At 42.3% G+C, this 14,590-nt stretch overlaps 1 protein-coding gene across 2 annotated transcripts; it reads left to right on the forward strand.

The window, feature by feature from the left end:
- The first annotated feature begins 1,993 nt into the window (after positions 1-1,993).
- Positions 1,994-13,619, forward strand: LOC116732803 (alpha-tectorin-like). Of its 2 annotated transcripts, XM_032583272.1 has the most exons (19): positions 1,994-2,099; positions 4,630-4,701; positions 4,874-4,971; positions 5,436-5,645; positions 5,886-5,948; positions 7,416-7,509; positions 7,616-7,742; positions 8,318-8,579; positions 9,275-9,431; positions 9,525-9,612; positions 9,706-9,768; positions 9,919-10,115; positions 10,200-10,334; positions 10,421-10,608; positions 10,697-10,848; positions 11,531-11,776; positions 11,864-12,026; positions 12,143-12,226; positions 12,726-13,619. In XM_032583272.1, the coding sequence occupies exons 2-18, from the start codon at positions 4,653-4,655 to the stop codon at positions 12,224-12,226; spliced, it is 2,376 nt and encodes a 791-aa protein (XP_032439163.1). In that variant the 5' UTR covers positions 1,994-2,099; positions 4,630-4,652; the 3' UTR covers positions 12,726-13,619. The 2 variants fall into 2 exon arrangements, with proteins under 2 accessions (XP_032439163.1, XP_032439164.1); XM_032583273.1 differs by lacking the exons at positions 11,531-11,776; positions 11,864-12,026.
- The last annotated feature ends 971 nt before the right edge of the window (positions 13,620-14,590 follow it).

Consider the following 14,590-nt stretch of genomic DNA (forward strand, 5'->3'; position numbering starts at 1 on the left):
GTAAGTGGCTGCTGCCTTGAACATCCCAGTCAGAGCACTCAAAACAGTCCTGAAGTGCATCCATGGCCCCCTCAGTCCACATTCTCACCTGCTTCACTGTAGGTTTTGTTCTGGTCAGCAGGGGCTTGTATGCAGGAGTTAGCATAACAGATAGGTGGTCTGAAGAGCCAAGGTGGGGGCAGGCGGCTGCTCTGAATGCTTCTTTGATGTTGGTGTAGGCCAAGTCTAGAGTATCTAGAGTATGAAGATGACACTAGAGAATGTTGTACTTATATTTCTGATGCTAATGAAACCCATTTTGATGAAGCAATGTCTGCCTTGAAAAACCTGCAACAGGCCATGTCACAGGATGCAGTTCCCTCACGAGGAGATGTTTTTTCTTGGCTCATATATGGACCATGGTGGCATCTGCTGTTGAAATTAATGATGCTTCTTCTTCTTATTCTTTTCTTGTTTTGTATTTTTACTGCCTGCATTATTCCATGTTTAAAATCAATGATAGCCAAAACTGTTGGAAATGTTATGTATCAGTATCAACTTGTTGCCTCCATCTCTGAGGGAAACTCTGATGTCTAACGTTGTGACCATACAATGAAAATGTGCCAGCAAGAAATGTGTTTTTGATGTCTGTGTTAGACTTCATAAATAATAATATGAAAAACAGGAGGGAATGTTAGAAAAATTATCTAAGTTCATTTACTTGTGAGTTTATTTGAAAGGTTATGTTTTCATATTATTATTTTCTGTGTTGTTTACTTTACTCCTTTTCTTCGGTGAAATACTATTAACCATTTTTAGGATGTTTGCCTGGAGGCTAGAGAAGTTTGCACATTCCTGTGTTATCAGCTACATGTGTAACTGATTAGTTGTGGTCAGCCCAAGCCCTTGTAAGGGCATGTCGACAGAAGGTTCCAGAACACCCTGTAAAAAAAGGTCAATGGTCAAATTCTTTGTGTGACTATGTGAAAAAGCCCAACCTCCTTCCTTGTATTTTCTAATAAAGCCAAATGCAGACAAAGATCGGGCAGAGTTGATCCCAGACAGTGTTTGACGGCGACTTTCCGCGTCTCAGATCTTCCCTCCTTTTCTGCAGAAAAGAAAATTGTGTCTCTGGCTGAATCTTTGCAAGTTAGGAATTAAAATAAACCTATCAGACCAGTTTTTCTGATCTCTGCTCTTCATGGTCAGCCGGCGGTTCTGTTGCGCTCAGTTTACAGGTCCACTGCGCTGCTGAAATCTGCCTGACTGGGCGGAAGTGAGGTCAGGAAGGAGTTTGATATGACGCAGTTTGAGACTCTGCAAACCAAGGATGCTGCTTGCTGCGCCCTTTTGGCCGACCAACGGAGGGGCCACTGGGAAGGCCCCAGTTAGCCCCGTATGCCAGTCCGTTCCTGGTAGAGACTGGATTCTAAACTGGGGCAGAAGAAACATTTGAGCTAATAACTGAGAAACTGAAGTGACATTATAAAACATACTGAGCTTATTTTAGTTCAGCATCAGTTTGAAATGTTACCAAACAACAAACTGTGAGTCACATCTTCTGTTCCTTGGAGCTCCACCTGTTAATTACCAGGTGTAATTATTATTATTATTGTCTTCATTCTTCAGCTCATCTTCCTCATATCTGTGGTGTAAATTTGAGGCAATGATGCCTTTTAGGATTCACTGGTTTTATAACCCATTACTGGACAATCCTCTGTAAATGTCCTCTGGTTTCATGAAGGAAAGGTGGAAAAACAGTTGAAGCCCAAAACAAATGTCATGTTGTGAGAAATCACTGAGTTATTAGCATCTGGTGTTTTAATACATGGCTGCAGCTGTGCTCAGTTTTCTGGTTCACTGACATTCCTTTGCAGGTGTTTCTGTCTTACCATCAGTACAAATAACTGAACAGAATGAGCCCGGGGCAAATACCTGTCCCAGGTGTTTGGCCAATCATCACCGTCCCCTCCTCGTCTCCAGGTTTATTTAATCCGGTGACGCCAGCAGAGACCAACAGAAGCAGCAGCATCCGCCGGACAGAGACGCCAAATCGGCCCAGCAGCTCCGGTCACCAGAGAGCCACCTTCATCATCACCTTCATCATCCTCCTGTAGAGGGTAAGACCAGTGTTGTATAGTAACGAAGTAAAAATACTTCACTACTTTACTTAAGTATATTTTGGAGTACTTCATACTTTCCTCGAGTATGAAAATTTTTGATGACTTTCACTTTTACTTCACTATATTTCCGAACTTAATTGCGTACTTTTACTCCGATACATTTTCAATGTGTGGTTTAGTTACTCGTTACAAAAAAGCGAGAGAGAGAAACGCAAGTGTTTTGATCCCACCTACTGATTGACTGCAACAAAGTCGGTAGCCTGCTTGCCTGGGCTTGTTCATCACCTCCAATAGGATACACCTGTTTCGCTTCTCCCATTGTTGGGGAAATTAGAAATCAGACCACCGTACAGCGGATGGGAGGGAGGGCCGAACACAGAAGAGTGCTGCCCGCACTGACGCGGCTCAGGGATTACGTGACACGCAGCGCCGTGCCCTATCATGCACTGTAAGCTATGTAATGTGTTTGAGGCAGTTGACCAAAATCCCGGACAATTTTTAAATTCCCCCCGGACATCTTTTTAGGTCTGAAAAGTAGGACATGTCCGGGAAAAAGAGGACGTCTGGTCACCCTAGTTCAATGGGGGACAGAAGCCATAGCGATAGCAATTTAGACTAAATTTAACGAATATAGGAAAGGCATGCAAGTTCAAAACCACAAACCATTAACATGTGCTACTCTTTAAAACTGGAACAATTTATTAGCAGGTTTCATTTTGCCTGCACTTGGTTGGGTACATTATTTTAAGTTTATTTGACAAGTTTACCAAAATATAAGAAATGTCATTCAAACTTGCCTTGTTTTACTTTTTACTTGTACTTTTCATTACATTACTTGAGTACATCCATTTTTACAGTAATTTCCATACTTAAGTACAAGAAGTTTCAGATACTTTAGGACTTTTACTCAAGTAACATTTCAGTCAGTGACTTCGACTTTTACCAAAGTCGTATTTTGGAGAGGTACTTGTACTTTTACTTGACTCTGAGATTTCAGTACTTTATACAACACTGGGTAAGACCCGCTGGACTCTCTTCTGCTCATCCATGGAGACATTTCTCACAGAAAACCAAATTCTCTGAGGGGGAAAGAGGAAACATTCACAGCAACAGAGCCACGTAGAAAAACAACCGAAGATTATTACCATCTATTTGCAAAATCACCACCACAACAAGCTTTTAACCATAAATTCTCCAGATGGAGGAAACTTTCACAAAAACTTTGTTAAAGTTTCATAAACTTTATGTTGACAGAAATTGATTTGGAGAAATTTTACTTCCCCAAATTGTAGCTATGTTACAAAATTATTTTTTTTTTCAATTTGGTCCAAAATCTCCACATAAATTTGCATTTTGGTGCATCTGATGATGAATTGTTAAAATATGATTCATGTTTTGATCAGTTACTTTTTACCAAATGCTTTTCTGCTCTTAATTGAGTCGTTTCCTGGACAGAAACTTTTTACTTTTACTTGAGTCAAAATATGTTGAACTATTGCTTCTCTAACTTGAGTAAAATTTGCGGTATAAAGTTACCCTGAGAGCTTTACAGAATCAGAAACTTTGACTTTGATTCTCTGAGCTTCTGTGCACCACAAATCTGGAACAAACCACCAGAAAACTGCAGAACAGCTGAAACACTGAGTTCCTTTAAATCCAGACTAAAAACTCAGCTGGTTAGAGCTGATTTGGAAACATAATCATGAAACATTGATCAATAATCTGATGTGCAAAATGTGAAGCTGTTGACTTTTTATTTTTATGTTTTTATGATGTAACGCTCTTTGAAATGCCTTGTTGCTGAAAGGTGCTCTACAAATAAAATTTGATTTGGCTGATTGATTGTTGCCATGTCAGGAAACTTTCCAGGGTGCGTTTCTTAGGAAGGTCAAACTAAACCACAGAAGAACACACACAGCCTCCAGCTGTTTGTGTTGGCATCAGGCTGAGCACTGAATGCCAGCTGCTTCCTGTTGGACGTCGTTCCAACCAGAGTTTAGCTGCTTCGTCTGTTTGGTGTCAGGCTCTTTGTTACACAAGCAGTTTTGTGAGGTGACATGATTCAGCTCACTACCAGCGCTGCTGTTTGGATCAACCAGACTCACTACAGATCAAAACCAGGACCGGATCATTTTGAAGCCTCAGAATCTGGCAACAGATCAGAAAGAGTTGGAAGTTGCCAGATATTGCCATTAATCCACTTTAAGTTTTGGTTTAACATTAAAAATGTTACATTTCTGGGAGAAATCTGAAACAAATATCATCATTTAGGTCCTACTGCTGATTCATCTGCCTTGTTGTCAGTAACTTTACAGCCTGTGTTTGTACAGAGGACATTTGTGGCCCCTGCAGGTGTCCCTGTGGCCCCAGGTGGCTTCCTCACCTCCAAGGAAGACAAACCAGCAACAGATTCTGCCTCAAAGGAATTCATTCATGACTGAAATAAAACGAGACGTTCAAACTTAAACAATAAACTTAGCAGAAAGTAAAAACTGATTTATGTTTCATGTGATGTTCTGTTTTCCAGCTCTCTGATTGGTCGCCTCCAACATGCTCCGCCTCCTGCTCCTCTTCCTCTCTGCTGCCATGTTGCTGCCAGGTGAGTTCCTGCAGTTAGAAGCAGTTTCTGCTGAGTCAGTGAAGATGGAGGAACGGAGCTCCTGCTGCCATCTTGGTCTCCAAACAGACCAACTGATGCTGGTTTATTCATCTACAGATTGTCATGTTGCTGCCAGACTCTGGTTCTCATCTCATGTGTCTCTGTGTTTCAGGAGCTGCTGACCAGCTTGCAGTATTTGCTAGTAACACAGAGGTGGACATCAGCTCATGCCCCATCACGTACTTTGGACAGAAATACGAACAACTTTATGTGAGTAAAATGACTGGATGAACCTCTACTAATTATTGCTTAGTCAGACGCATGATGATGATGATGATGATGATGATGGTGATGATGATGGTGATGGTGATGATGATGATGTTGATGATGATGATGATGTTGCTGATGATGATGATGATGATGATGATGTTGCTGATGATGATGATGATGATGATGTTGCTGATGATGATGATGATGTTGCTGCTGCTGATGATGATGATGATGATGATGGTGATGTTGATGATGATGATGATCTCTGCAGCTTCAGAGCTCTGAGTCTGCCTGCTTTTATTTTGAAGCAAACACAGGAAGTAGGAGTCCAGAGGATTTCTGCTCATTTAATCAGAAACTGATCTGTAGAGTTTTATTCCTCAGGACTTCCAGACTCTTTTCTCTTCCTGATGAATCTTTGTGGGTCGGTTTTTCTTTGACTTGTTGTGTTTCTGTTTTTTCAGCTGAACTTCAACAGTGACAACTTTGTTCTCTGTTTCACCGGCTTTTATGAGCCTCAGGGCAGAGGAGACTGCTTGGTGGCGCCTCAAACAGACAACACACAGTTTTATCTTCAAAGTGTGCCTGACTATGTTGAACTGCAAAACATCGTCCAGAATCTGCCAAGCATTAAGAACACTGGGGAGTGCTACATGTTCTTTATGAACTCTGCAGTAAGTTCTGTTCAGTGATTTAAATCTGTTTTCCGGTTTTAGAAAAGACTTAAACACAAAACATTGATGGAAGAATATGAATGAACTGATAGAACTGTATGAGCTGTTTACGTTTAGTTCTTATATTTTATTCATTGTTTATATCGCCTATAGTATGTAATTATGTTTCATGCTAAGACTTTTTGTGAAAACCTTTTGACTGGATCAAACCTGCTGACTGTTTTTTTGTATTTTGTTTAGTACACTTTTCTTCTAGTAAACTTTGGATCACAAAGTGCTTTTATGAATGTAGACCAACCAGTGGTAAGTCTTTACATCTTTTACAAAATACAGGAAAAGCTTTGAGTTAATAATTAAATATTGTCAGATCTAAACATCTACCTGAAGATTTTCCTGATTATATTCAGTTTTTATCAAGACATCCTTTAGACTCCACGTCCACTGGCGTGGACATGATGTTTTTCTGGGATTAAACTAATAAAAATATTAGGGAATTGGTTATTTACATGATGCTTGTTATAGTTTGGTTTATTATTAAGCAAAAACAATAAAGTTTAGACCCTTAAGTTGATACTAGTGAGTTTCAGTCATCCAGACGAGCATGTGACTGAAAACAGACGAGGAGGAGAAAGCTTCTGTTTTACTTCAAAAATATTCTTTATGTTCATAGCAGCACAGAAAAGTTTTCTCTGTATATTTTTAAGTATTTCCAGTAATAGTATTTGAAAGTATTTTGAACATTTTTCCTCTCATTAAATCGTAGGACTTTTTTTAAAGTTGAATGTCCATCCCAATGGACATCAGGACTTTGTGTTGGCTGTACAGCGCCTAATTATTCAGTGTTACTGTGCAAAGAAAGAAGCATGTGTGAACATTTCATAGCCAGTTTGTGATTTCATAATGATTTTCTGTTATTTTCTCAATGATGGAGTAAAAACTGTCAAACCTTCTTGAACTGACGGTACATCAAGAAATTTCTGATCCAGTGATTGGATGAGGAAAATAAGCCACAGGAATTAGATGGTAAATTGAGAAGTAAAGCATTCCCAGTTTTTCAGTGTCTCATCCAGAGAAGTTCAGCTACACAGTGAATCAGTGGGTGTTGTTGTCCTGCTAGATCAAATTATCAGTCTGTAAACACAAAAATCTGAGAAAAAAGTCAGAGCCGACTGGATGCAAGAGGCCATAATGCACAGAAAAACACATTTCTGCTGTAAGAAATGTAAAATCCAAACTGAAACTGCTTCAAGGTGTTCATAAAAAATAAAGGTTACATGGAAATAGCCAGCAGTTTGATAACTGTGTAATCTATTGTTATATGTTTACATCACTACAAATAATAGCATGTCAATACATCTGAAAGTTCAATGGCCATCACTAAAGTCAAAGCTATATTTTATATTATTTATTCTCTATTCAGACATGCACACTGATAAACAAAACAGCAAAATCCAGTTTAAAAGGTTGAGACCATGAGTTATTGCATGAAGCTCTGCGGGGAAAGTATAGAAGTTTTCATGACGTTCTACGTTCATTTAGTCAAGATGTCCATTACAATGGACACCATGAAAAACATAGAAACATGAGACAAAAAACATATAGAAACATGAGACAGGAAAAATGTCTGTCTTGCTCTTTAGAGTAAAAATCAGCTGAGTAAAACAAAGTTTTGGCTCAAAGAAAGAAATTAGTTTTTATCAAGACATTTTTAATGAAATCAGTTTTTATTCTGTGTTGAGTCTCTGTGGTTCTGACTCTGTTGTTCTGCAGTTCACTGATTTTCTGGTGGATGGAAACAAAGTTTTCCCTCCGAGTGTTGCAAACCAGCAAGCCTACGCAGATCTGAGCGGCTGCAGGTCATCAGGTCAGTGAACCTCTGAATCCAAACCTGAACTTTGAGATTCAGTGAAACAGTTTTTCCTCAGATAAACTGAGTTTCTGAGTTTTCTGTCTCTTCCTTCGTTTCTCAGGCGTTCTGTTCAGACCTGGAGACGTCAGCTCTGATCCAATAACCTGCAGGACTCTCACCTGTTCTCAGTCTGCAGTCCTCCAGAAAACCAGCTGTGGGCCCACGGAGCGTTGTCAAGGCAACGGCGTGTAAATATGGTCATTTTTACTTATTTACACGCTCAAAGTCCTGCTACTAAAAACAGCACTTTGAAGGGTGCTTTATAAATAAAATTGATTGATTGATTTTGTATTTGAAAAGTGGGAAAGAGAAAAATGTGTTTTCAAATTTGACTCATGAAGTTAAATTTCACTGGAGCTGTGGTCTTTTTCACAGCAAGCATTAACTTTCAAGGAGCAGCAGGAAGTGTTAAATGAGCTTTTATTGTGAAGGAGAAGCACGAAGTGATAAATGAGCTTTTATTGTGAAGGAGAAGCATGAAGTGATAAATGAGGTTTTATTGTGAAGGAGAAGCATGAAGTGATAAATGAGCTTTTATTGTGAAGGAGCAGCAGGAAGTGAGCAGCGGTGGAGAACAGATCAGAGATCAGTGAGGCTGAAATGAATCTTTCTGCACAGCAGTTGGTCTAAATCTGAGTCCTTCACATCAGTCAGACCTCAGTAACATACTGCCTACTGATCCAGAGAGCTGGAGGAGTAGAGCGCCCCCTGGTGGCTGTGGCCCCCAGCAACAGGTCTTGATGTTTGTTTCTGCCTCCACCAGCTGCTCCTCTGCCTCCTCGTTGGGCTCCGTCTGCACGGTGACGGGTCCGGCTGTGGTGGACTTCCAGGGCCAGCAGAACTCTGTGAAGGACCGGTGCTGGTACTCTCTGCTGAGGATCCCATCAGGCCCAGACTTCCAGGTTCTGGCCCACTTCCAGGAGCGGCGCCGTAAAGACGTGAGCTTCCTGGACGGCGTGACGCTGCGACTGAACGGGTTCACATCGGCCGTTGACATCCAGCTGAAACAAGGAGGCAGAGTTCTGGTGAGCCGCTGCAGACGCTTCATGGCTTCCAGCAGGGCCGTAATCTGGATCCTGGGGTTCTGGGGGCCCAGCCCAGGAACCTCTGGATTTATGAAACAAATGCAACTTTTTCTGCTGCTAAAGAGCAAACTGATACTTATAAGAGACTGACATGAAGTTCAAACAAAATCATTTTAAATGTTCACAACAGGAAAAACACTAGCAATGAATTTGATGATTAAATTTCCTAATTTAAAAGTTTTGATTAAAAAAATCTTAGACTTTATAGTTTTTGTGGTTTCTTATCTCCTGAACCCAAAAGAACTGAAACAGTTTTGAACTTTTTTTTCTATCAGCTTTGATCCTAAAGACAATTTATAAAAAATATTTTCTGAGTTTTAGCTGAAAACAAAAGTCAGATTCAGTTTTAGTTGAACTTTTTCAGTTGGTTCATAATTTATTTCAGTCATTCTGTGTGTGTGTGTTTAAAGCTTTCCTCATGCTACAGAACCTTTTCAGAGCTGCTGAGTCACAGGTCCGCTGTAGTCTGAAGTTTGTAGGTGAAGCAGCGTCTCTCTGCTGCTTCACCAGCAGGGGGCGCCACCTTCCGAAGCCCCTCCAGACTCGCCTGCAGCTCCTTTTCTCAGACAGACCTCCAGGTTTCTGTGGCTCAGCCTCTGAGTTCTGACAGTCCGCTGTGTCTCTGTGGGTCGCAGCTGAACGGCTCGCCGCTGACCCTCAGCGGCTCGGTTCAGACGGGTCACGGTGTGAAGCTCTCCAAGGACCAAACTGGAGTCACTGTCCAGGCGTCCCTGTCCGACTTCTCTGCTTCTGTCTTCTTTGACGGCTCCACGGCTCAGATCCACCTGAAAGGTACAGAGCATCAGATGAGTTTGGTTCCTGAGGATCGCTGCTGTCCTGCAGTCTGATGCTGATTGTCTCTCGCTGCGTCCTGAACCCGTCCAGGTTCTGATGGACTGCCTCTGCAGGGTCTGTGTGGAAACGCCAGCAGGTCTCTGAGTGAAGAGCGGCTCTCTGAGGACGGCTCCACCAGGTCAGACCTCCTTACCGACCGACCGCTGCTGGACGGACGGACTGCAGGTAAACTCAGGAATCGGTCCTGACCTTGTTGTGTGTCGCCCCCTAGCTGTGAGGCGCAGTACACCGACGCTACTGACACAACCACCAGCTGCACCAAGATGGCTGAACGGTGAGCACATTGATCCAGAACCTTTAGTCTGAGTTTCTCTCTGATCTCTGGGGGAAACTTCATGTTTCATGGTGTTTGATGCCTCGTGACGTCAGCTCTGATGGGAGACGAATCCGTTTATTGATCATTGATTGTCTCCATGTGGAGCAGCTGTAGCCTCCTGAAGGAGGCGCCCTTCTCCTCCTGCGGCGTGGACCCGGAGCCCTACATGGCCGCCTGCACAGACACTTTGTGCCGCTATTCGGATCTGGACGGCCTCAGCTGTCGGTTCCTGGAGGCCTACGCCAGAGCCTGCAGCCTGCAGAGCAGCGCCGCACCGGAGGACTGGAGGTCCAAGGCTCAGTGCTGTAAGACCTGCTGCCCTCCGTCTGCTCCATGAATCTGCTGCTGCTGCTGCTGCTGCTTTTCACAGTAATGCATCTGCTCTGCAGCGCCCCCTGGGGCCGTCTGTCAGGACAGGACCTGCAGCGATCACGAGTTCTGTGGAGAGAAGACAGCTGGAGGAGAAACTCGCTGCTTCTGTCGGGCCATTTTTGCCTCCAAGTACAGACAGACGAACTCTTTGGGTAGGACAGCTGTGACCTGAGAACAGGCCTGAATGTTTGGAGGAAACCCTCTGACTGCCTCTCCTCACCAACGCTGTAACCTCCAGGTGATCCGCCGGTCTGCAGGCAGAGCTCTACTTCTCTCTCTCTGGTCGGGTGTCTCCTGGAGGACAAAGGCATCGACTACTCTGACTTACAGCTCAAAGATCCGACCTGCAGAGGTCAGATGGACCAGCAGACCCACATGGTGACCTTCAGCTTCAACAGCACCAACCTCTGTGGGACTGAGGTCACGGTGGGTTCGCGCTCTGCTTCGGGACCTTGGTGTGGAGGCAACTTTCACAGGTCAGCTTTTGGTACGGAGTTAATGTTTCTGTTTGCAGACCAACAAAAGCCAAACCATCTACAAGAACACCATCATGACACAGAACCTCTCCTCTGGAGGAATCACTCGCCAAGACCAGGTCTACATCGGGTTTTCCTGCGTTGAGACCCAGCCGGACATACAGACGGTGGCTTTCAGGATCAAAGACAGGTGGGTGTTGATCCCATCAGGTAAACTTGTGGTTTTAGTTTCAGAATCAGGTGAAAAAGATTCAGTAAAACATTACAGAATAGTTTGGTCAGTTTCTGTAGGAATAGATTGATATAACAGAGTCCAATCCTTTCTCTTTATGATTCAGGTCAATGTGATTTTACAGATTTGGCCAAAAGCTTAAACACTCTATGAAATACTAGATGTAGCTACGCTGTCCTATCATAGATATATGTTGCATAGAAAACATAACTTTGAAGAGTTGGAAGCTTTTAGACTCCTGTAACTTGGGTCGTTCCTTCATCAACGTGTCTGTAGCGTAAAATTGAGCTGAATGCAGTTTGGTTCCCCTACGAGAGGAACCCGTCGTCATAGCAACATCGTGACGGCCCACAGCGTCTGTTGACGAGGGCAGTGATTGGATGTGGCCTGTGAACAAGCAGGAAGCAGAGGGGAAATAATGGGAGGCAAAACAGGTGCAGAAAACCAAGACATAACAAAACCTACTAGAAAGAAAAGAAGCTCCGGTTAAGCTGACGTAAAAACTGAAACACCAAGGAGACGACCACAGCTAGCATCTCCATATGACAGTACAAACCTGCTGGATGCAGAAAGCAAAGTAAAATCTTTGAGCAGTCAGAAGTAGAAGCAGACTCCTGCCAGCTGTGTGTGTCCTCTGCAGCTCTGTGGTTCAGTTCATCTCATCCGGACTTTGGAATTACTCTCTGACCATGAAGGCCTACACCGACGCCCACCGAACTCAAGCTGTGGCCTCAAACACCAAAGTTCGCCTGAACCAGAAGATCTGGGTGGAGCTGGACGCCAACGGCCTGAATGAAAGCCTGGTTGCCTTGGTGATGGACTCCTGCTGGGCGACGGACAAGGAATCGGCCAACGCTAGCCGTAAACATTACCTGATCAAGAACGGGTGAGACCGCTGCCCATATTCAGCCTCTGTGACCTTTCTAACCTCTCTGATCCGACCACCAACGTTTGATTTGACGCTTGTGAGCAGTTGTCCAAACCCTGAGGACCAGACGGTGAGCATGGAGGCAAACGGAAAGGGAACCTCCAACTCCTTCTCCTTCAACATGTTCCAGTTCATTGGGAGCTCAGCTGAGGTCTACCTGCACTGCAAACTGCAGCTCTGCAACAAACAGGAGAACACCTGCGTCAAGGTGCAGCTTCTCTGAATCTCACTCACCTCAGGATGTTTGACGCTAACACACTATGAGAGACAAAGTTCAGCTTTGACAGTCATTGAAATGTAGACTTGTCTGTCCTTCAATTCTAGACGTGTGGTGGAACTCGGAGACGCAGATCTGTCCGGTCCCAGTCTGGAGCTGCTGCCTTCATCAGCATGGCTTGGACTGCCTAGGTAAGACTGTCTGTTATTCTGACATATTATTATTATTATTATTGTTATTCACATTTATAATTGTTCCTTCCCATTAATCCTTTAGTGATTATCTCAGATGGGGTCAGTGGATCAGTAGCTTGAACTCTCCACTAGGGGTCGTAACTAGTCGTCTAGTTTACGGTAACACCGCTGGATCTTTAGACACGGTTGCAGGACCATGAAAATGAAAACCTCAAACTCTGATAGTCGTCACATTAATGGAGACAGAAATAGAAATGGACAAAGTTCCTGATGGATGGGAAGAGAGACCAAGCTTGAACTTTTTACAGGGTTTGTTTTTGTGACAAAATGTTGGTGTTGAGCTTTTTAAAGGAAGATTTCCTGAGTTTTGCACATAATGTTTGAGTTATTAAAATATGAGGGGAAAAACTTTTCATCATCTTGTAAAGCTGATGTCCAGTTGAACCACAGCAGTTTGTGAAGTCTGGTTCAAACTTTGCTCCTGTTGTCTTTTCAGGTGAAGGACCTCAAACTCCATGAAGATCCAGTCTGTGGACCGGTTCTGATCCAGACCCGGGTGTTATGAGGAAATCTCTGACACATAGCGGTTCTACTGCTGAGCGTTTCTTTGTATTAATCAAATGTGGTGAAGGGAAGTGAGTGAAACACTAAACTAATCAGAGTTTATAGTTGGTCTTCAATGAAAGAAGCTTTTTGATTCACAGAGGAAAACAGAGAGCAGAATGAGGCTGCAGTGGTTCACAGTGAGCTTCAATGTTTCAGTCAGCTCTACAATCAGGAGGAATTTGATTTCATTTCTAGTCTCAATGATCAGTAAAGGTTTAGCAGGGATTGGTGGCTGTTACTGAGCCGTTTTTCTTCTTCTGAAGCTGAAATTTACAGAAACTCCAACATGACCTTTGTAGGTTGATGTCAGTTTTTAACATCTATAAAATTATTATCATGTTAAGTTTTCAATTCAGAAAGTTAAAGCAGAGTTTTAACTCTTACAAATGTAAAACTGGAGCACTTCCCCCTCTTGTGGCTACAATTTGTATTACATGCAAGCTTTAACTGGTCATTTGTTTAAATTCTTCTAAACTTAGACAGAATAAAAGCCATTTGAGGTCAAATAAATGATTTTTTTTCCCATTCTGCTTTTGGCCTTTTGTAGTTTTTCTTCAGTCTTTGGATGGATTGTTGTTGTTTCTTGTTTGGTTTTCATGTTGGACATCTGATGTGCGGCGGCGACATAAAGATCAGCACTTTTGATTTCTAATCACTAAAATATTAAAGTGTGCAATGATGATTATTAATCAAACATTTTTAGTTTTTATAATAACTACTTTGGATGAAGGTGATTAAAGTTGTAATTCATGTTTTAATCAGCAAATAAACATTAAAAATAAAAGTCTGTATTTGGTCTTTTATTCATGTTGAATATCCAGGTCGGCGTGGGATATTTATGTATTTAGATTACAAAAGGCATTTATTTGACAAGATAATCAAAGTCTTTATTACTAAAAGTTTTGTTGAAATTTGATCATTTTGATGGATTTAGATGAAACTGACTGTTTTAAGGTCAAAGTTGTGTAATTGCATGAGAGCTGGAGCCGCATCAGGCTGGCAGGGCCGCATTGACCTTTGAACTCTTTGAAGAATTAATGAGCTACACCAACATTTCATTTCCCATTAATAAAGTGGTTTTGAATTCAAACTGAATTTGCAAAACCTGCATGTAACAAGTATGAATAGTAATCTAAGCTTTAGTGAAGTTTCACAAATCACCTAAAGGTTTCACAAATCCCAAACATGGATTAAAATATTCTGTTATTAGAGCAGAATAATCCAGTCCAGGTTTGAAGAGTCCAGGTGTTGTAGTTTTTAACCTAGAGCCGATTAAAGATGCGGGAGGTGGTGAAAAATTGGGTGGAATCGCCCTTTAGTCATTTCTCGAATCGGAACCAACTTCAGCTTGGTTCTGCAGACCGGGCTTCTCTGCTGGAGAGAGAAATATGGAGATTTAATTCATGACTCACAGGCAGGAACAGACGGCCAGACGAGGCTTTTCTGTCTCATGACCGTCGTTGAGTTTGTAATAATCGCCTCAGAGGCTGTTTTCTGTTCGGACCAGTTAGAAAAATCATCTAAGTTCATTTACTTGTGAGTTTATTTGAAAGGTTATGTTTTCATATTATTATTTTGTGTGTTGTTTACTTGACTCCTTTTCTTCTGTGAAATACTATTAACCATTTTTAGGATGTTTGCCTGGAGGCTAGAGAAGTTTGCACATTCCTGTGTTATCAGCTACATGTGTAACTGATTAGTTGTGGTCAGCCACATGCCCTTGTAAGGGCATGTCCACAGAAGGTTCCAGACCAC

This window comes from Xiphophorus hellerii, chromosome 14 (assembly GCF_003331165.1).
Source record: "Xiphophorus hellerii strain 12219 chromosome 14, Xiphophorus_hellerii-4.1, whole genome shotgun sequence".
NCBI classification, from domain to species: Eukaryota; Metazoa; Chordata; class Actinopteri; order Cyprinodontiformes; family Poeciliidae; genus Xiphophorus; species Xiphophorus hellerii.

Excerpts from the sequence above, each read along its gene's own strand:
- LOC116732803 (XM_032583272.1), top strand. The coding sequence starts at position 4,653 with ATGCTCCGCCTCCTGCTCCTCTTCCTCTCTGCTGCCATGTTGCTGCCA. Across the intron at positions 9,613-9,705 it reads TCTGAGGACGGCTCCACCAG|CTGTGAGGCGCAGTACACCG; the intron begins GTCAGACCTCCT and ends GTCGCCCCCTAG. Across the intron at positions 10,849-11,530 it reads GCTTTCAGGATCAAAGACAG|CTCTGTGGTTCAGTTCATCT; the intron begins GTGGGTGTTGAT and ends TGTCCTCTGCAG.